The sequence below is a fragment of the Pteronotus mesoamericanus genome, unplaced genomic scaffold (assembly GCF_021234165.1).
Source record: "Pteronotus mesoamericanus isolate MK-2021 breed Mesoamerican mustached bat unplaced genomic scaffold, CSHL_Meso_final scaffold_1186, whole genome shotgun sequence".
Taxonomy (NCBI): domain Eukaryota; kingdom Metazoa; phylum Chordata; class Mammalia; order Chiroptera; family Mormoopidae; genus Pteronotus; species Pteronotus mesoamericanus.
Window position 1 is genome coordinate 3,971,084 of NW_026555302.1, and position 22,342 is coordinate 3,993,425.

Here is a 22,342-nt window from a genome sequence, read left to right on the forward strand (position 1 = left end):
TAGGCATTTGGAGGGGAAAAGGTGGGGAGAGAGTGTCTAAAGGTGGTTCCGACTTCATTTGTTCAGTTGCTGCTGCAGGGCTTCTGATTCTGAATACCTGAATACCCGGGTATTCCTGAGAATACCCGGAGCAGAGATCTGAGCCGGAGCAGGTGTGGGGGGAGACTGTGTCTCAGGCCACGGTAGGAGAGAAGCAGGAGCAGAGCTGCAGCGCCGTCCCTGCTTTCTGACCCGTTGCTGCCATGCCTGGCTGCCTCCGCGCCAGGCCGGAGCATCCCTCTCCCCCGGCCCCGCCCCCAGCCACCCGGCTGCTTCGTTTTCTTGTTGGTTTCTCTCTTAGGACCTCTGTGATGACCTTGGGGGAAGAAGCCAACAATCAGTGCTAATTTTAGCAATTAGAACAGGCAATTCCAAATAGTAGTGCTCTTGTTTCAATACCTGTTACAACTTTAAAGATCGATGTCTTCCATATTAAGGGTCTGATCAAAAAAATGCATAATTAAGTGCTCCCTCTTTGGAATTCCTCACTGAGAAAATGAGCTTAAAGTTAGTATTTCCTGCTTTTAAATGAGAGCTTTGTAAGCAACTTTTCAAAGTAGCATTTTTAAATATATAAATTGTTAGCAAAGGAACTGTTACTCGTAGGGTTAATATTTCTGTAAATGTGTAATTTTTACTTAAAATAGTTTTATGTTTAGGCACATTTTTCATTCTTAGTGTACTAGTACCCTCACTTGTACTCTATAAAAGAATTTTTGCCTAGTTAAATAAAGACTCACATTTATATGTATTTCCCATAGACAGTGGAGTTGGAGCGGGCATTGATTCCTATTATGAATATCTATTGAAAGCCTATGTCTTGCTTGGAGATGACAGTTTTCTGGAAAGATTTAATACAGTAAGTGGATCCAATTTTGTATTAAGTCTGGAGCCAACTTCATTGAGTACCAGATTTTGATAGAAACCCAATTATCTGAGTGACATTCTGAAAATAATTATTTTTAAATATGCAGTGGGGTTCTTTTTTTGCCAGTATTTCCTGATAATGTGGGACAGGGACAGCGGAAAAGTGACATACATCCTAAAAATTAGTTTATAAAATAATTTTGTTTTCATCTCTTATCAGAAGGTTTCAAGATCTTCCAGTAAGTAATAAAATGTGTAGATTTCAGTTTTACCTAATATTTCGTACAAGGAGGAGAATTCATTGGAATAAGGTACTAGTTAGCTTTCTCCTTGGGTACTTTTTTTTTTTTGAAATCTTGGAAGTTTGGCATAGTCCTCGATCACATCAAGTATGCAGGGCTTTGGAAATTTGGAGACTCTACTGGGTATATATTTCAAAAGCAGGTCTGTAAGTCTTAAGTCTGGATCAGAGCCACAGGCATATTTTTAGGGGAGGAGGGAAGTATTCCCGAACTGGATTAGATCACCTTTGTCTGTAATTGAAAGAAATGGAAAATAAGAAGGCAATCTCCTCAGCTACATCACTGTTCTTTTTGAAACGATTTACCATTTCTTTGCCTACCGATCAGCTCACCCACATTACTATGAGACAGTATGGTATAGTGGTTAAAGGTATAGCAGTTTTCCTGCCTGCGTTTAAGTCCTGGTTGTATCACTGGTTTTGTGACTTTGGGCAAATAACTTTACACTGTTTGCCTCTGTTCCACCTCCACAAAATGTGAGTACTAGTACTATTTATAGAGTTTGGGGAGGATTAAATGAGTTAATGCATATGGAGTGATTAAGTAGTAGATGAGTTAGGAAGAAAAACTAGTCAGAGCACTAGTAAGTCAGTTGGATTATAACAAGACTTTCTTGAGGTGAATGAGGACAGATATTTTTTTTTTGGTTCATTATCCTTCATGGAGTCTAACAGCTCAAGTTGTTGTTACAGCTGAGGAATAACCAGGAGAAGGTAAAAGAAGGGGAAACAGAGTTTTTAGGAGCCTAAAAGGCAGACCCAGCAGTGGAGACTAGCGGCAGTAGTTTGAGTACTGATGAGCACCAGGATATTGTTAGCCACGGAGGGCCCAGAATTCCTGCACAGGGGGAAAGGCAACTAATTCTGTTAATCTAGAAGCCTGTAACGATATTTCAAGAGGCTATGAGAGCACCCTTGGGCCACAAGGGTGTACTGCCCACGGCTAATCCCACGGGCTAGCCATATGCAGGTCTACTTCCCCGGAAGGTCCTGTATGAACTGCAGTCCTTCATATTCTGCATCAGAGTTAAAGAACACAGGGGAGTACACACCATATATTTTAGAAAGATTTCCATCTAAAATAATTTAAATATTTACATAATAACGGTGTCACACATTTATGTATAGTATATGAACTCAGGTTTAATTTCTTTAGAGAGCTGTTTAAGGAAGCACTGTGTTTAGAATCGCTCACCTCTTTCTGTCTCCTTCCCTGAACGCACACTGGGACCCTTCAGCACTATGATGCCATCATGCGATACATCAGCCAGCCCCCGCTGCTCCTCGACGTGCACATCCACAAGCCGATGCTGAACGCGCGGACCTGGATGGATGCTTTGCTTGCCTTTTTCCCAGGCCTGCAGGTAAAAACACCCAAAACTCTGCTTTCCTAATATTAAAGTAAAACGATTGTGACTAAGTGCATTTGTGATCTCCGAAATTGAATTACCAGAGTCACATTTTAAAATTGTATCAAGCTACTTCCTCCTGTTTATAAAATGATTATAGATTTAAAAAAATCAGGTAATTTTGTTGTTATGTTGACTTCTAGGTCTTAAAGGGGGATATTAGACCTGCTATTGAAACTCATGAAATGTTATATCAGGTGATTAAAAAACACAATTTTCTACCAGAGGTAAGCAAATTATCTTTGGAATTCTAATTTACATATGCTATAAATTGCTAATTGAAAGATAGAAAATGTCCATCTTCAAGGCTGGCAGTTTTTTTCTATTTATTTTTTCTGCATTAAATAGTTCAGTTTATTTTTGGTTTACAGAGTATTGCATATGTTTTTTCTTTTCTTCGTGTATTCAGAAAAGTCTAGTTTATGGTGATTCTTATACTTTACTAATTTTATGTAAAAAAAAAAATCCTGAATTAGATTTTCTCAGCCTTTGCTAATCCATGACATCCATATTATTTTATTCTAACTTTTACATATACACATCAGGGAGACCTTTTTGCTTTTTATTTTCTAGTGGCTGCCATGACAAAGTAACCGCCTGAGCTAAAGCTGACCCATACTTTTTACTTTCTAAAGCTTATTTTATAAAAATGATGTACATTGAATATACTCTTGCTGATCACACATGCTCCCTGGAAATATGGGGAATGCTTAGTCTCCCTGGGTTTTGTACATTGCATCAGTAGTAAATATTCTTACTACCTTCAAATGGCAAGATTTTAATAGCATACTTTTTGGCTTTCCAGAAGGTACCATTAAAAGTCTCCAAATTCACGAGCGGCCTTTTCTGTCCCTGCTTTCTCACTGTCCTCTGTGGGAAAGCCAGGTGCTGCACCAAGTGCTTCACAGTGCTCCCAGGGGTTTGCTTTAGAATGTAGCATTTTATTGGCCTTCAGGCGAGGAGGGCTGAGCATTGTGGGAAGTTCCTTTTCCCTCAGAATAAACTAAGGCCTCAGCTAAATACATGTTATCACAAATGAAATTTTATTTGGTTCTCATAAGGGTTTTTGTTTGCCTTTAAATCACCTGGGTCTGTTACTGAATACATTTCAAGCGAGACTAGATTTATTTTTAAATAATGCCTTCCTTATTCCACAGAGGATTTGAGGTTATAAAAGTAAGCATAAGCAAAAACAGAACTATGAGGACTAAGGACTTAATTAAGAGAGGAAGTGAAGATAAGGAAAAAGAAGAAAACACAGTTATGTGGGACCCAAGTAGTATCATTACTCGGTTTCATAGTTTTTTCTAAGCTTCCGAGCAGCTGGAATGATTACTTAAATTTTGTTTAAGTGGTAATAATAGCCTTAGCAAAAATGAATTGTGATTTTAAGCAATGAAGATTTTTATTTTATAGAGGAAATTTTTTATCAGTGTTCTAATTATTTTTACATGTTTATGATCTAATTTATATACTACTATATAGTCTAGACCTAGTTTATTATGTTTTAATCATCTTTTTTTGCCTATTTGAATATTTTTTCTTTAGGCATTTACCACAGATTTCAGGGTACATTGGGCTCAACATCCTTTAAGACCAGAATTTGCAGAAAGTACCTACTTCCTGTATAAAGTAAGCTAGTTTACCTTCCTTTTTGCTCTTATGCCCCTCACCCCCCATTCTCTGTTGTATATTTCACTGTCTTGTAATAGGAGTTGGGTTTTCAAAGACCTTGTTCGGTGCTGTAATGGTTGACTATACCAGGGTTCTTATTCATCCAGCTCATAGAGTTACTGAAAGCTGCAAGAACTGACCCCTGAGTTTTATGCTTTGTCATGATATTCATGTAATCATTTCTTTAACGAGAAATTTTATATTTTAGAGCTGCTTTCTAAAGCATGTCTCTCATCTTCCTTTAATCAGAAAACCTTTTTGGGCATTAGAAACTTACTGTAAAGGCTAAGATATACATTTGGGTGGCTTTCCAATTGTGCGTTTAAGTAATTCCATAAAGCAGATTCCGTGGCTTATTTTCAGAGCTAGGTTCTATGTAACTTGTGTTCCAGTGCCTGATACAGTGCCTGGCACCTAGTAGGTACTCAATAAATATTTGATAAATGAATGTATGGTAATATATAAGCTATATATATATATGTATATATATTCTCCTTTTTAATAGGCTACAGGAGACCCTTACTACCTTGAAGTAGGGAAAACACTTATTGAAAATTTAAATAAATATGCTAGAGTGCCTTGCGGATTTGCTGCCATGAAGGATGTTCGTACTGGAAGTCATGAGGACAGGTAAAACATTCCCAAAAATATGACAGTTAGAATTTGGGCACGATTTAATCTTTTGCAAAGGGTATGTGAAGATGCAAACCTTAGTTTGTTGTTTTTATTCTTAAGACTCTCTTGAATAGGCTTATTTTAAATTGTTTGAAAAGTTTATTTTTATCATAGTGCCTGGCATATAGTAGATGCTCAAATGATTTTTAAAAAGAAGCATAAATGATTGTTAAATATCAGAACTTTGATATTAGGAGTATTAGGAATACTGAGGTTTTATATTTCCTTTGTTAATAGTTTCTTTATATTATATAAACTGTTAGCAATTATCAAGGTAATGATGGATAATCTGGATTATGATTTGTGTTCAGTCATGAATTCCTCAAAAACAGTATCGTGGTTAATGCTGTTTTCTTACTCTTTTGCTGATTTGGAGGGCTGGGAAAGATGATCAGCAGTTTCTGTTTCACTGCATGCTAGACAGATGAAGATGGCATGAATTACTCAAGACATAAAAAAATAAAAAGCACAGTTTTGTTAATGTGTTAGTCAGTAGCATTTCAGTTATTCCAAGAGCACTTATCTGGTTGTTTTAACTGTCCAGAACATAACAACGCACCTCTGAAAGAATAGTAATGCTTATTTGTTCGTTTGGTTAGCAAATGTTCACTCCACAAATATTTACCAAGGCATCGTATGTGCCAGACTTACACTAGTTTTTGAGGATTAATGATATGGAAACATGTCTTTTCTGTCATTGAATTGCTGAGGACAGGCAGATAAATGGGCTTTAAAACATTGTGTAAGTGCTGTGAAACGTATTAAAGGGACATGAAGTGCAAATTGAGATGTGGTAGTCACCTAAAGGTTTCTGGAAGACCCTGTGTCCTTCCTCAGAGTTGTCCTTGGTCCCTCACTCAGAGTGTTATGTAGTAGTTGTTAGTCCCGGAGCCTCCTTCCCTGCTCACAGCTGACGGATGAGAAATGGACGAGTTTCTGAAAGCAGGCGTACAGATAACGAACAGCAGGGAATGAGAGCAGGTGGCCTGTGCGTTCATCTGTAACGCCTACCGACTGCTTCCTGCGTTCTAGGCTCTCGTCTGTCTAAGCACTTTTGATGTTTACAACAACTTTCTGAAGTAGAATTTCTGTTATAATCTTCATTTTACACGTGAAGACACCAAGGCCCAGAGAGGTTAGGGAACTTGCCTCAGGTCACACAATTAGTAAGGCTGAGTCAGTTCTAATAAAGGCAGATTGGCCTTTGACTACAATGCTAATTAATCACTTACTGTATGCCAGGCACTGTCCTTGAACTTGAGGATGGAAAGGTAAATTAGAATCAGTCCCTGTCCTCTCATGACTTGTAGCCAGTGAAGAAAATAGGTGTGTAAAGAATTAATTACACATGTGATAGGTGCTGCAGGAGGAGGAGGAGGAGCAGGTTGAGGTATTACAGAGGGAGACATGATTTACTCTCTAGCGAGTTCCAATTTCCAAAACTTAATATATCCCCCCACCCCTGAATATTCCCTGTGTGACATTGTTTCTGGACCTCTTACCCCACTGCCTTTGCTACATTCTGATTATATTCCAGTACATACAATGTCTCTTAAAATTGCACGTCCAGAATTAACCACATTCAAGGTGTGCCTGCCACAACAGCGCTGTTACCGTCCGGGTCAGGCACGAGGCTGCCCGTCTTCTGAGGGGCCAGTGGGCTTATGCCCTCCATGCAGGTGAGGGCCGCTGCTTCCTCCACTCATGCGTGGCCGTGTGCCCCTCTCTGCCGCCTGTGGCCCAGGGAAGGCTTGCGAGCTATTGATCTTCATCATGTTGTGTTACGGGATGTGCTTTAGATTTTTAAGCAGCCTCATTATGTTCAGCTCCCAGTGAACTTGTGGCCAGTTGACCTCAGATGCTTAACTATGGCCTGGTGACAAATGGGTGTTTCTCACCCTGCTCTTGAGCAACTGGCTTTTTTTAGTGTAAACTTAAAATTTTATACTTATCCTAGCAAAATTACGTGGGTTTTCTTTCTCTTTTTTTTTTGATTTTTTGGAGTGTTTTTACATCAGAAAGAGAGCTTGAATCTCATCTCAGCCATGTAATATATTAGCTAAGCTTCCTGTTTTTAGTGATCTGCAGTTTAGATAAGTGTGCCTTAAAAAACCTCCACCTAAATTTTTGGGAAGAACGTTGGCTAGCGCCACGGCTTCACGGCGCGGCACTTGAGAGCCTTCCTTACAGGCCCTCCGCCTTGGCCGCCCCCTCCCCGGCACGTCTCCCCTGCCGTCCTCTGGCTCCCCAGTGTCCGCAGGCACAGTTTTCCAAGGGGCTGTATCTATTTTTTCCTAATAGTAGATGATCACTGGGAAGAATTTAAATGGTCAAAAGAGTATGAAAATCTTCCTTTCCTAAGACACTTCCCCCACTTGACCACCCTAAGATAACCACCATTGGAAATTTGATTAACAGTCTTATAGACATTTTTAATGCCTGTGTGTTTGCATGTGTATACATGTTTAGTGTGTTTTAATACAAATTAGATATATAAGATACCCAAGTCATATGTAGTGACCATACCATGTCTTTATTCTTTTCCAAGTGTTTCTCTCTGTTTCGTAATCAGTTCTAGAATTTGTTATAAATCAACATCCTGCTCATGACTCTGCAGATCCCGAGCTAGCCTTTGCTCATGATAAAAACTGTCCTTCAGAAAATGTTAAATCATCATAGCTTTGTTGCATAGGGAAGTATTTTATCTGTTCTGTAAAGATTTAACATCTAAAATGTTTGAAAAGATTTTGAAGCATGACAGATGAGTTATTTCAAAGTAAAACATCATTTTTATGTAGGGAAAATTACGATAGCTCGATTTTTGAGCTCATATATATATAATATGCCGGGTCCTATGCTAAATAATGGACATATAGTATCTCATTTAGTTTTTACATTAATGTTAGGTGGGTAATGATTATATTTTCTATAGAAGAATGTACCGAAGTTTACAGTTCTTATATGGTACCACCATGGTTACACAAGTAGTCAGTATAAGGTCTTTTCTATTTACAAAGCCCATGTTCTTTACCACTATGTTTCACAACCTCTCCAGTTCATTCTTTAGTAATGCTGTTTAAACTTGCATTCAATTTATTAAATGTCTATTGAGTGCCTACTGTGTGCCAGGAATTGTGCTTGGCCAGAGGTATGAAACTATGCAACCCGTCCAGCAAACTGCACATTATTTATCACTGTCAAAAACTAGGGTGCTTTGGGAGGTGGTCCTTTCATTAAGTTTCATATAACTGTAACTGCATCTAACAGCTGTGCTCTTCTTCTGACACTGTTAATTTTACTAAAGCTTTTAAAAATTGTTTATTAAAACATTATAACATTAAATAGTTTGTAATGTCATATATTTTTATCCCTCTTATTTTTCTGTATTCCCCTTGATAGGTATTTAAATATTTCCAAAGCTATACTCTATGTGATTTTGCGTTATACTTTTTTCATGCAACTTGTAAATAATTCCTTTACTTTTAAAGCCTTTTTGTTTATCACTTAAATGGCTGCCTTATAAAACTCGATCAAAATTACATTACTTCATCCCGTTCAGTTAATATTAATCAAAGATTATATGGCTCTTAGTAGTAACATTTATCTGTATTACCTCCCAACTATTGGTTCTTTATAGAAGAAATGGAACACTCTCCCTCATTGGAAGGTCAATAGGAAAATCTTGTCTCCAGTATTGGCAAGATTCAGTGTACCTGTGTGGTAGGCAGGCACACTGGTCTTTCTCATTTCTTTGGAAAATACTTGGCGTCCAGGATGTTAGCACCAGGGGAGAGGTACACGCTCTAGTTCGGTGGGTATCGGAGTTGGTATAGACAGATCGATTCACCTGGACTTGGGCTTTCTGGTAGTTGGCATTAGGATATTTTTATGTTCTTACATTTATCTATGACCCCTTATTTTAGAATGGATTCTTTCTTCTTGGCTGAAATGTTCAAATATCTTTACCTGTTATATGCGGATAAAGAAGATATTATTTTTGACATAGAAGATTACATATTCACCACAGAAGCTCATCTGTTACCCCTTTGGCTCTCTACTACAAATCAAAGCGCCTCTAAGAAGAACACAGTAGGTTATGTTTTTTAATCACATGTCTTATTCTGTATTTTACTTCTCTGTGTTTGTTTTATTTTTCCCAGTGCAAAGTAATCCATGACTAGAATTCAATAAATGTAGTATGGTAGGAGGAAAAGTACACTTGATGTTTTCTTATTTTGTTTTCTTGTATTGCATTCCTGTATACACTTACATTTTATTTAATGCATCTTTTGAACAAGCTATAATGTTAAGTAAAATATTTATATTCACATAACATTCTTTTATATTGTAGACTTCAGAGTATATAGAACTGGATGACAGTAATTTTGATTGGACTTGTCCAAATACTCAGATTCTCTTCCCTAATGATCCACTGTACGCGCAGAGCATTCGCGAGCCCTTGAAAAATGTGGTGGATAAGAGCTGTCCTAGAGGCATCATCAGAGTGTAAGATGTCTTATTCTATACTTCTTACTATCAAAGTTATTCTTAGTAAATGACAGAGCAAATAAGGGATATATAAGGGTGGATCACTTAGACCAAAAATACTGAGGTATGTAGTTATCGCTGATTAAAATAAAAACTATTAGTAAAGTTAAATAGCAGAGTTTATTCTGCAGTGCCTTTTATTATTATGAACATTTTCTATCTATTTCGATGAATGAACTTAATAGTCAGTGGGTAGCATATAATTTCAACTTGCATAGCTCATTTTTATACGGAATAGTTTCATCAAATATTTCACATCTTTTGTATATGTAGAAAATAGTTTTCCTTTTACCTGTAGTTTTTGTGTAATTCAAATATAGTTTTTCTTTTGTTTGATTTTATTTTTTGACGAGGGACTTATTCTTAGTCGTTAAATTAAGATTTTGGCCTTCATGAGGTCATTTTCTTTCAAGCACTTTAGGCCATTAATAGGAAAAGAAAAATAAAAATTTTAAGTGAATTTTATCATTCATTGATACAACTATTCTTTTTCTTTTAAAATATGGGGAGAAAAATCTGTTTCTTTAAGGAAGAAATCAGTATTAACAAATCCCAAGGCCAACTCGCTCTATGCCTTCAAATGGTTATAATTCTCTTGACTAATACTACCTTATGGGTGATATACATGGTTTTGCAACTGTAAAATAATTATATGTGAAAGCTGCATCACTTACTGTTACCCTAAGGTATATACAGGCAAATGTCTGTTTCCTGTTTGTCCATTTTCACTGCTTCTAAAATTAGCAATTTTGCAAGTATCTAACATTTTTATTTGCTTTATGTTTTCCCTCAGTTCTGATTTGTAGTTTTTTAAGCCTTGCCTATAATTGCTTTTAGCAGAGAGGAGAGTTTCAGGAGTGGAGCTAAACCCCCTCTGAGAGCCAGAGATTTCATGGCCACTAACCCCGAGCATTTAGAAATCTTGAAGAAGATGGGGGTGAGTTTGATTCACCTGAAAGATGGGCGAGTCCAGTTGGTTCAACACGCAATCCAAGTAAGACATTGCTGTACTAATTAGATTCAACTCTGCTGCTTTTGGTCTCTTTAGCTTTAACAAGATAATGACATTTGATTTTTAAAAACCTTTTAATGTATGGGTTAAAGTTAGACACCCAGAATTTTAGGACTTGAAAATACATTGGGAAGCCATCTAATTCAACCCCTTCATAGCATGTATGGTTCAATTAAATCTCTAATAGGTTGGGTAATTTGCGTAAGTTAGTAGTCAAATATAGGACTCATGTCTAAGTTCTCTGTTTCTCAGTCCCTTGTCTGTCCATTATTTTTATTTACAGCATAATCTTAAAAAGTAATAAATTTTAATAGTTATATCTATATTTTACATTATTTTAGTTTCCAAAGAGCCACTGAATCTAAGTATTTTATTCACTATAGAAATCAAAATTTGCATTCATTTGTCTATGCATTTAAAAAGGTAACATCTTTTGGGGAAATTTTTATTGACTTTTGCTTTAAAAGTGTTCATAACATGAGGTCTTTAAATTATTCACCTTATTAGTATATTAACTCTGAGAAAACTACATAGTTTGCTAAATGATTTCAACTAGAACCATAATCAGGTATCCTTAAATCTCACATTCAAACTTCCCACAGCCTCTCCTCCCCCTCAGATCTCTCTCCTCTCCGTTCTTGCCACATCTATCCTTTCTTAAAGAACATTCTGCCTGCTTCCTTGTGTCACTCGCCCTCTCGCTCCTGAGCAGTGGGAGTAGCATCTCTAATGACATTTAGGCCACCAACGACATAATTGCCAGCCAGTGGCCCCTGATCCGTATGCGACTGAACTGTTCTGCAAGTGTTGACCGACCCTTTCTACAACACGCCCTCTCCTTGGCCTCCAGGAAATCCGGGTAGCACACAGCTTTCCCCTTCTCCGTCCGTGCATGTCTGGCGCTCTCTCGGCACAGCCAGGGAGCCTGGGTCTGCTGTTCCCTCCCTGTACTCTTCTTCAGCACTCTCATCTGTTCCTACAGTTCAGCTGTGGTCTTGGTGCGCTTGATTTCTTAGTTATTCCTAACCACCCTGATTCCTAAGTTTACTCTGAAACCCAGCTTCAATCTCCCTGCTGTATGTTTATGCATCTCAGCCTCACCCTGTGCAGACGTGAATTCTCAGTTCCTGCCCCTCCGCAGTCCATCTCTCCTCCTCTGTGTCTCCATCTCAGTAAACATGCCACCCTCCTCTGAGTCACCAAAACACGACACCTCAGGGTAGGCGTCAGCCCCTCTGTCTCCCAGCTTCTCTCTTGCCTCCTCTTTCCTCTCCTCTCACGCCCCCTGACTTTCCTTGTAAAGGGGCAGGAATCTATCTTTTTTTCTACTATAGTCAGGCATTCTTCAGGTTTTCCTCTGTGAAGACTCCATTCAGATGCCATTCTGAGTATTTCTCAGATCCACATTGGCAGAATTGGTCATTTCCTTGTCTACTTTCCCACTTGAAAAATTTAACATGGCAAATTTTTCATGTCTCTCTCCTCTAGATATAAACTTTTTAAAGTTAAAGATTGTTTCCCCAGTGTCCAGTCAAGTGCTGGACTAGAGTAGTTGCATGATAAATATGCTTTGAATTTAATCTGGTTGTTGGATCATAATTTCAAGGAAAGGAAGTATGGATCGGGTATGAGGTTTATTTCTTGAAAGGGAAGACAGTGGCAAAAGCAAGCAAAATGAGCATTTGATCATTGGGTGGAAGTCCAATTCTCAATTTTTATCAAAAGTGGTTTATAAAGCAGTAAAAGATATTGGTAAAACAGATGTAATTTTCAGAAAATATTTCTAGAAGTAATATTTTTTAGGGTGAATTGGGTCCATAAATATTTAGTAGGGACCAAACTGAAAGGAAAAAAGGAGTAGAAGATTGTAGTGCAATAGTGTTTAAGAAATCAAAAAGTTGAATGTTTCCCCCCCAAAAAAAATAAATAAAGAGAGTTGAAAGTTTCCAGAAAGGATACACAGCGAGGTGTCTCTCCTAGGCCGCCAGCTCCATTGACGCGGAAGACGGGCTGAGGTTCATGCAGGAGATGATCGAGCTGTCGAGCCAGCAGCAGAAGGAACAGCAGCTGCCCCCGCGAGCCGTGCAGATCGTGTCCCACCCGTTCTTCGGCCGAGTCGTGCTGACAGCCGGGCCGGCGCAGTTCGGCCTGGACCTGTCCAAACACAAAGAGGTGTGTGCGCGCACAACGCGCTCGTGAAGTTGAGTTAAGACTATTGGTTAAATATTGTCTAGCTCCTTGGTCTCTTTTCTAACCTTGTAGCTTTAGTTAAAAAACCTAAATCTTCCATATCCCAGAATAAAATAAAGTTAAAACATATTTTGAAATTTCTGAGTCATAATGAGTCATAAGTGTATACAGTAAGTGTACAGAATTTACTTAAAATGTTCTGATACTGTCCAATTCTCAGTCTTTTCTCTAAATTAGCACCTTTAATTATCTAAAGTGGTGTTTAGGGTTTTTTTGTTTTTTTTTTTAACAATTGCTAGAGCCTTTCTTTGGACAAAACCCTGACTCGGAGGCTTGATGCCGAGGTGCTCAGGTGAGTGGAGAGTGTCAGGAGCTGAGGTTCTACTGAGCCAAGTTGGAAGACCGCTCAGCTACCTCACCACCCTAGTTTGAACATAGGCAACAAAGACCTAAATGGTTGAACAGTTCACAGTTTCATCAAGCTAATTGGTGCAGAGCTGGAACCAGAACCCAAGTATCCTGATAATCTAACGACTTGCTTTTTGAACTCTGTTACCTCTAATTTAGACAAATTCCAGTGTGTATTTTAAAGCTAGGTAGGTTTATGTTGATTTATCCATTCAGCAACTCTTTACTGAGTTGCTACTATATCTAGGCACTATTTTAGATGTTTACCGTCTATCAAGTTTTCAAAACCTGTGGAGATCCGTGTCCTCCCTCATCAAATCTACATTCTAGAGCAGCGATTTTCAACTGGTTGCTGCAAGAATTTTTAAAACATACAATCAATACCTGACTGTTTGGTCAGGGGCACTGACCTCTCTTCCCTTGGATTGTCAAATAAAAAAATGACAGTGACAATAGCCAACACAAACAAAAGCTATCCAGGGTGAATGAATCAAAATTATACCTAATTTTTTGTCAGATCAGCAAAAACATGTATTTTTTGATGTGCCTCAGAATTTTAGGAATTAATGTGTGCCATGAGATGAAAAAGGTTGAAAATTGCTCTTCTAGAGGAATATTAAAACATTTTTACACTAACACCTTTGAAATCAGTCTTCTGTGTTGGCATGGACATGTTGTAAATCTGCCTATAGGTTCCAACTTTACCACTTACTAACATTGTGTCTTAGAGCAAAGTATGTAACCTGAGTCTCAGTTGCCTCATATGTAAAATTAGATATTATCTGTATCATTTCATGCCGGGTAGTTAATAATTTATGTGAAATGCCTTATAAACTTCAAAACACAATAGAAACATTGGTTGCGTACTATGATATGCAAAATGTTCAAAACAAAAGTTTATGCTAAATGTATATGGGACATGATATCATTTGTGAAAAAATGAGGCCTACCTAAAGCTCTAGATATTGAACTTTTTAAATGACCAGTGATTTGAGAAGATAAAAAAATATTTGTCCATTTTATCTCTGACAGACAAGAGGATTTGTTGCAAGCAGTAAACCATACAATGGTTGTTCAGAGCTTACTAACCCTGAGGCAGTGATGGGAAAAATTGCTCTGATACAAAGAGGACAGTGCATGTTTGCAGAAAAGGCTCGCAACATCCAGAACGCCGGGGCCATCGGCGGCATTGTTATCGGTAAGTCATCCTCCGCATCACCATCCTTCTCTTGACGAGAAGGAAGTAGTTTTTAGGATATTTCCTTCTGTTTTCCAAAATCATACTAAAAAGTTTGTCATATTTTTGCTTCACTAGATGGCACAGTGACTAGGTAATCCAGTGGCTCTCTCAGTAATTTCTATAGGTCTTATATCTTTTTTGAAAGTTCTTGGGGACAGGTGTGAAGGTGGGTAGAGGGGAGTGGTAAAAATACCCAACATCAGGGATAAGAAAATGTTTCCCCAAGCTCCAGAGCCCCCCAAGGGCAAGACTTACATCCTGCCACCTCCAGTGGGAGCCATGGGAGATACCCATTCTGCCACAAAGATTTAGTCTTTGGAGTCAGACGGATGGTGGGGCCCCTCCCAGTCCTGCCACGGAATCGTGTTGTCGCCTTGGCCCGCCTTTAGTTTATCCGTTTATTCAGAATATTTTTCGGGCTCCAGTGAACATGGTAATAAATATCTTTTAGGGGGTTATAAGGTTTGAAGATGATATATAAAATTTCTTACCATAATAACTGACATATCATAGGTATAAGCGCTAGTTGCTAGTAAATTTTTATCTCCTTGGGTCTTTTTCTGCTGAAATTACAAACTTCAAATCATTTCACTCATGTGTTTTAACCAGAGTGCTTTAATTTTATTTTTCATAGAAAATCACTTTTATCATGACCAGCAGGGAAAGTAGAAATTTTTCTATGCTTTAAGCAGGGAGGAGTTTACAGTTAGAAAGAACTAAGACCTGACATTACATCCTAATTGCAGATTTGGCTCTTTTGCATAGCTTCTCTCACAGGGGAAATCCATTTTGAATTTTTTTTGGTTTGAGATAGATTTCCTTTTTGAATTTAGGGTAAATTGAAGTTATGACATTTAAAACATGAGGATTTATTTCAGCGAAAATGTATTTACTACTCCTTTTGCTTATCACATATGGATACTCCCATGTTGGTAATTTCATGAATGCATAAATGTCAGTAGTCAAGCAAGTATTAGGAGAATTCTGCTTCATAACTTAAATCGGTGGTTGACAAACGACAGCCTGCGGGCCAGCGCTGGCTCACTGCCTGCTTCTGAGAGGAAGGTGTGTTGGAACACACCATGCCCGTGGGTGTACGTCATGTCTGTGACTGCTTTCGTGCCACAGCGCTGGGGCGGCTGCAGCAGAGAACTGAAGAGAAGCCTCAAATACTCACCGTCTGACAGACTACATGAAACGTTTGCTGGTGCCTGACCTAATTCATTCTCTTATCCTTGGCTGTTTTCCACACTGAGATTTTTTTACTGAGGAATTTAATAGCTTGACAACACGATCATTTTGAACATCTCTTCCTGAGAGTAAAACTGTATTAAAAATAAAGTCTGGAACATATGTAGAAGGTTTTTGAGTTCCCCTATTTTGGCTCTAATTCTCACATATTCTCTGTAAGGTTTGTCAAGTCAAACATTTTTTATTAATTACAGAATCCTATACTGAATTCTGTGAGTAAATAAGAGTCAGTGATCCTTATTCTCAGAAAATTTAATTTTTGAAGGGGAACTTTCTTGTATTGTAACTTCTTTTCTCTAAGTATTTTTTTGTTTCTGATAAGGTATTTTGTTTGGTTTTTAGTGGTTTTAATTGTATATAAATGAGCAAATTAAGGCTTGTTTTTTATTGCAAGTACCAGAAGTGCGAATTATCTTAGAAATCATCTGGCTGCAAGAATCAATTTATTTAAGCTGGTTTAGGAAGAGAGGTTTGTTTACAATTTAGATTTCAATTTTCATTGAACCCAAGAGTAAGAAATGGAATTAAACATTCTAACGAAGTGGAATTGGGCACTACAAATCATCAGGAACCATGGGAGCTCATGTTTTTCCCATGTCTGTCTGTATCTCTGGGTCCTCGCTGTGACACAGGGGCAGAACTCTGCGTCTGCGTCTCTTTGCAGTTCTGCTTTATCCTCCAGCTTCTCACCAGCCTGCTCCCTCTGCTCGTCAGTCCCCAAATTGCCATTCCCTCTGCCAGCCGGAACAGCCTTTCTCCGTGGCACTTGCCTGTCCCCTGGAGAGACTGAGGGCCAGGAGCCATCCTTTGTCTAATCAGTGATTGCTAATCACAGATCGCTAACGGGTGGATCCTACATGATGTTTTCCACTTAGGAGGGACTATCACAGCAAGCCCTCTGAGAAGGGACAGGCAGGTTCTCCAGGGAGACTGGCACGTGAGATTAAGGGTGGACATGACTGGTGTCACCAGTAAAACAGTATTTAGTGCCCTGGCTGGTGTGGCTCAGTGGATTGAGCACCAGCCTGTGAACCAAAAGGTCTCCAGTTCAATTCCCAGTCAGGGCACATGCCTGGGTTGCGGGCCAACTTCCTGGTTGGGGGGCGTGTGAGGGGCAACCACACATTGATGTTTCTCTCTCTCTCTCTCTCCCTCCTTCCCCTCTCTCTGAAAATAAATAAATAAAATCTTAAAAATAGAAAACAAAAAAAAAAACCACAGTATTTAGATGTCCTACTACTATTTTTTTTTTCAAAGATTTATTTTCAGACACAGGGGAAGGGAGGGAGAAAGAGGGAGAGGAACATTGATGTGAGAGAGAAACATCTCTCCGTTGCCTCTCATATGTGCCCCATCTGGGGATGAACCTGCAGCCCAGGCATGTGCCCTGACTGGGAGTCAGGCAGTGACCCTTGACTCTGCGGGACAACGCCCAGCCAGCTGAGCCACACCAGGCCCGGCCCACTGCTCTCAGGCGGTGCGAGATGACACAGGGGCGTCATCCTGCTTACACAGGTAAAGCCTCTGGAGTCATAATTATCCTTTGTGAATGGTATTTAAAAAACAGTTATCAATTTGGAATTTTGTAAAAATACTATGCCATTAGAGGAAATCTTAAAAAATAAAATTTCATTCATAGTTCTATCTTTGTCATCCAACCAAGTCTTTGAATTTTTCCATTTCTAGTCTTTTCATCAGCATATGAAATTTTTACAGTCATAATCGTAGACTTTGATGTTCTACTTTTTTCATGTAATATTTTGTTTTTCTGTGTTCCATCAAGTAGTTCACTATAATGTATGTATAACAGTTGACAGTTCTTCACAAGTATAGACAGCAGGCACTTGAGTAACCTTCTGTGGGCATAGGTCATCTTGCTGCTTTCGAATTATTTTCTTAGGATAGATTCCCAGGAATAGCATGAGTGAGCCCACAGCGTGTTCCCATGGCCCTGGGCGCACCGGGTGTGTGCTGCCGGGGCACGGGGCAGTGGCGCTGGCGGGGAGAGCTTTCTGACGGACGACTGTTTCCACTGAGCTTGCTGTCTTCATTTTCCTGGCTAGATGACAATGAGGGGAGCAGCAGTGACACGGCCCCTCTGTTCCAGATGGCAGGGGATGGAAAGGACACAGATGACATCAAGATCCCCATGCTGTTCTTATTCAGCAAAGAAGGAAGTATCATATTGGATGCTATCCGGGAGTATGAGGAGGTGGAAGTGCTTCTTTCTGACAAAGCAAAAGATCGAGGTGAGCGTAGAGTCATTCCTTTTCTTAATGCAGTTTAACGTTAATTTGATTAGTTTTGTAACACAAGTGAGTGACAAAAGCTTATATTTGGCTTCCTGGTAAAATAAGTACAGTTTTTAGAAGATGGTTTCAAAATACATTATTCATTTGGAAATAAGAGTAATAATATTTATTTGGCTTTGTTTGCCAACTCAGGATGTTTTTAGAATTCTATTTTAATGTCTAATTTGTCATTTTTGCTTTGATTCTGCCTGGTGATAAAAATACAAGAGATTACCTCAGTAGAGGCATTTTACCATCCACGGACGTTCACCATTCAGTTTCACTGATAGTGCACCTTACATTTCTTTTATAAGGAGTAAAAAGGTTGTATAGAACGGTGCTGTCTACAGTATAATAGAAATTGGCGGCCTGTAACCAAATGACCACTGTCGTGGTGGAGGCAGCAGAAAGCCAGCGGCTCCTCTCCGCCGAGGTCTGGTCGTAGGTGACCGGAGTCGCCAGTGGCTGCTGTCTGAAGAGCGAGACAGCCGGCCGTACTCAGGCGGGCGCATCGTCCTCTCTAGGCCGCAGTGTGTGTGAGGAATTTGAAAGATCTTCGAAACCCAAATTACTGGGTAAATGCAAGGTCTTACTAGTAGTTTTTGGTAGTTCCGCCCCCAGGAACAGGGGAGACACGAGGGAAAGTGGACCGCCAGACACGGACTGCGCCCCCGCCCCCCGCCCCCGCAGCAGTCCGTGCGACCCAGCAGAGACGCCTGCGAGAGGGCGGTGCTTCCCCTCCCTCCGAAGTGGGTAGAGGCGTGTAATCTGTGCAGGGCGGGTGAATCCCGTGGGAGGTTTGTTTGACAGATATGTAGGAAACTGATTCAGTTCATTGTAACTTCCAAGTGGAACAGTAAAAAAAAGAAAAAACGAAAGTTTAGCAATAATCCGTTGCTATCCGAACCAGTGTTTTGTCTTGACTTTCTGTATTGCTTTATTCTTCTCTAAGAGCCTTTCAAATGTCAGCTGTTTAAGATCAGTGGAATGAATAGGATATATGTATGTAAGGATATTATACATGGAAACAGAATAGAAAAGATTTCTAATCTTCTTTAATCCTCCTATGTACCTGATGTTTGTTATGAGCCCTTTTTCTAAACTCAAATCTTATTTCCTGCATGTGTACATTTAGGCACATCAAACAGGCAAATTATTATTCCATATAATTCTTTAATGCCTTTGCTTTTCCCCTCCTATTTTGTGCTACCATTGGAATTTCAGCAGCAATATTAAAAGGTAAAATGATTCCAAGCTACATTATTAATAGTAGTAAGTATCTCACATTAATAAGCCTTAAATTATTATATGTATGTGTATATGTGTATAAATATGCATACATATATATGCACATGTACATGTACATATATATATAATTTTGTTTCAGCAGATACCATGATAGTATCTGGTTTTATGTAATCAGATTATTTTCATGACTAGTCAGGTGTGCTGTAATAATTCTTTATCGATCCTGTTAAAACAAATCCTCTATATTAAATATCCCATATAATAGGAATTCACTAGTCAGTGTTCATGCAAGAGTCACTAACAAAGATGTTGTTTTGGCATGTATTACTTTGATCACTGTTTATTTGAACCAGTGTAAAATATTTAAAATATTGACTTGTTTTAAAACCGCCTATGTCTGTAAGAGTGCATGGGGTTAGGACTATGAGATTATGTAAAAGCGTGTGCTTCCTATACCAGAGACAGGGTATAAAGAAGACATAAATTTTACTACCAAAAAAAGTGACCTGAATAGTGTTCCTTTAAGACCCTGGTAGTAAAGGGCCTTTATTTAAACTATAGTATATATTTTAAAGTTTTGCTGGTCTATAAATTTATTGAACTGTGATTCTGTAGTAGAGTGATCTTTTGACCAAAAGTTTTTAAAAACTCGCTTTTGTGTAGCTATTTCAAGAACCGTAGAGCTATAGTAACTAAATCAGCAACAGGTTACAGTATAATTGTTAATATTTATCAATGTAAAAAAATCAGTGGTAATAGTTTTATGAAACCAAGTGCTTTATTCAGTCAGGAAAATGTACTAAGACGTTACGGTCTGCAGGGGTCCCTGTTAACTGGTCCTGCATTGCTGTGCGCACCCTGTCTCTCTCCCGCGTCGAAGTCAGCGGGTGTGCTTGTTACGCAGGTAGATTCCTGAGTCCGACTACAGCCTGTTGACCCAGACTCTCTGAAGGCACAGGGTCAGAACTGAAGCTTTACACAAGCCTCCCAGGTCATTGCACACTTTGAGAAACACTGACCAAGACCCGGAAGGCAGCCCCTTTTATCTCCCAGCTGTGTATCCGGGCATGCTGTACCAGCGAGGGTGCTCGGTAGGGTTGTAAGCGCACCACGTAACGGCACCCTTACAACCGGCACCACGAAGTGCCCTCCAGACTGCCCTTTGCAAAACCCTCACTCCTCCAATACATACTCCCCTGAGGAGGTCACACAGTTTTGATTGAGCAGCTCTTCCCACAGAGTAACACAGAAGTAGGAGCCCCAGCACAAGCCCCCACTCCCACCTTGCTATTCTGATGCTGAGGCCCAGGCTGCAGCGTGGAAACACCTGCGCTCTGCCCACAGGGGAGCGGCTGTCTCGCGACCGCTGTCCCCTCTGACCTGCAGTTCCACCCTCCACGGCCCCAGTTACCTGTGCTCAGCCACAGTCCAAAAACACTAAATGGAAGATTTCAGAAATGAACGAGGGACAGGTTTTAAATGGCCTGCTGTTCTGAATGTGAGTCACTAGCATATTTGTGCTGTCTACACTCCCCACCCATTAGTCACTTAGTAGCCAGGTTAGTTACTAGGTATTTTGAGAGCAAGAAACCACATTCAAGTAACTTTTATTACAGTATATTGTTATAATTGTTCTATTTAATTATTAGTTATTGTTGTTAATCTCTTACTGCGCCTAATTTATAAAGTAAACTTTATTGTCGGTATGTATGTACAGGAAAAATGCATAGCACATACAGGGTTTGGTACCATCCTTGGTTTCAAGCACCCACTAGTGGTCCTGGAATGTATCCTTTGTACATAACAATGCTCTACTGTACACATTCTTCTTCAGAAGCAAAGAATAAGTCATTTATCAAGGGGAACTGTTGCATCTTCATATCTAACCAGCCACACTTCTAAAACGTTGTTATCCACAGGAATTTTAATACTATAGCTTTCATGTGTCCCATCTTCCCTAAATGTGCAGTTTAGAAATGTACTTAATGCTAATTCTAATCCCGTGCCTGTGAACAAAGGACACTGTTTTTACCTTTAGCTCTAAGCTGAAACAGTTTACAATTAAGAATCAGTTTCCTTTTCTCAATATTATTTCTCAAGGGGAGAAAGAAGTCAGTGTCTCAGTACATTTTCATGCTTGCAGTTTGCAGGGTGGGCCCTCGGGGCCACAGGAGCTGCAGGCAGGTGTTTCCAGGGCTGCTCCTGCGTTTGCGTCGTCTGATGCGAGGCAGACAGGGACATGGCGGGAGAAGAGACTGGTGCCCGGGTCTGCTCTGGCGGTGTCACCTGCCCTCAGATTCTGCCCCCTGAAGTTGGTGGGGGTGCATGGGACCCAAAGCTGAACTGTAGAAGTTAGGTTGCTGCTGCAGAAGATTAGACTCGGAGGGGAAAAGTCCAGTGTGTGCGCAGATGGCCTTATTGCCAGGAAAGTAGCACCCAGATCCTTCTTGTTAGCAGAAGTCCCCTCGCTCTTTCTGGAAATGCCTTCTTAATCCCTTAAAGCCCTTGGTTCTTTTTCTCTAGGAGAACATTTAGCCATTCCGAATGCAGTTTCCTGCCATCTTCTTTACAAGATGCTCTCATTCTCATTGGTAAAATTGAACGGTGCCTATTTGATAGAGCTCCTACTTTGACATTTGTATTACATTGTGCTTTTCCACCTGCTTCTCATCTCTGGCTTCCTTGCTTTCAGTAAAAGCTGGTTGTGGAGGTGAATGAATGATTATGGAAGATCGGTCTCCACGGCTTTGCCCAAGGTTCCCTTGGCCTTTCATTATCAAAACTTCGTTTCCTTTTCTCTGCATCTGGAGACTTGCTTTATTCCTCCTTTGCCGCCTGTGTTTCTGGTACACCGTTCCTGACTTAACAGAGTAGTCGCTGTGCTCCTAGGACTGTGGAACTCCGTGCCGGTGACAACAGGCACCAGAGAAGGAAGTCGTGTGGCAGCGCCTGTCTCACCTTCCTTCCTCTCCAAGTGCAGCCTTTCCCTTCCTGCTTGCTGCCTCTTTGCTGCCTGTCAAATATTCGTATACACTTCGTCTGTGGCTGGACTGCCTCTTTTTCCCCCCTGATTTGTTTCTTCCTGTGCCAATAATAGAACATGGCGCGGTTTTGAAAAAATTCAAGTATTTGATAAGGCAGCTCCTCTAATTCTTTACAGAATTTCTTGATTTCCCTTTGATGTGTATT

The 22,342-nt window shown here is 39.7% G+C and overlaps 1 protein-coding gene across 6 annotated transcripts in view; it reads left to right on the forward strand.

Moving 5' to 3' along the window:
- Window positions 1-22,342, forward strand: part of EDEM3 (ER degradation enhancing alpha-mannosidase like protein 3) — a 53,074-nt gene that overhangs the window by 25,009 nt on the left and 5,723 nt on the right. The window contains exons 9-20 of one of the 6 annotated variants that reach the window (XM_054587664.1): window positions 801-898; window positions 2,446-2,571; window positions 2,760-2,843; window positions 4,165-4,248; window positions 4,796-4,920; window positions 8,889-9,054; window positions 9,317-9,471; window positions 10,351-10,450; window positions 12,506-12,697; window positions 14,156-14,321; window positions 17,678-17,863; window positions 19,130-19,144. In XM_054587664.1, coding sequence (XP_054443639.1) covers window positions 801-898; window positions 2,446-2,571; window positions 2,760-2,843; window positions 4,165-4,248; window positions 4,796-4,920; window positions 8,889-9,054; window positions 9,317-9,471; window positions 10,351-10,450; window positions 12,506-12,697; window positions 14,156-14,321; window positions 17,678-17,863; window positions 19,130-19,144 — 1,497 coding nt within the window. Of the gene's footprint in view, window positions 1-800; window positions 899-2,445; window positions 2,572-2,759; window positions 2,844-4,164; window positions 4,249-4,795; window positions 4,921-8,888; window positions 9,055-9,316; window positions 9,472-10,350; window positions 10,508-12,505; window positions 12,698-14,155; window positions 14,322-17,677; window positions 17,864-19,129; window positions 19,145-22,342 lie in introns of all 6 variants that reach the window. The other 5 variants (XM_054587661.1, XM_054587665.1, XM_054587662.1 and 2 more) reach the window with 5 other exon arrangements.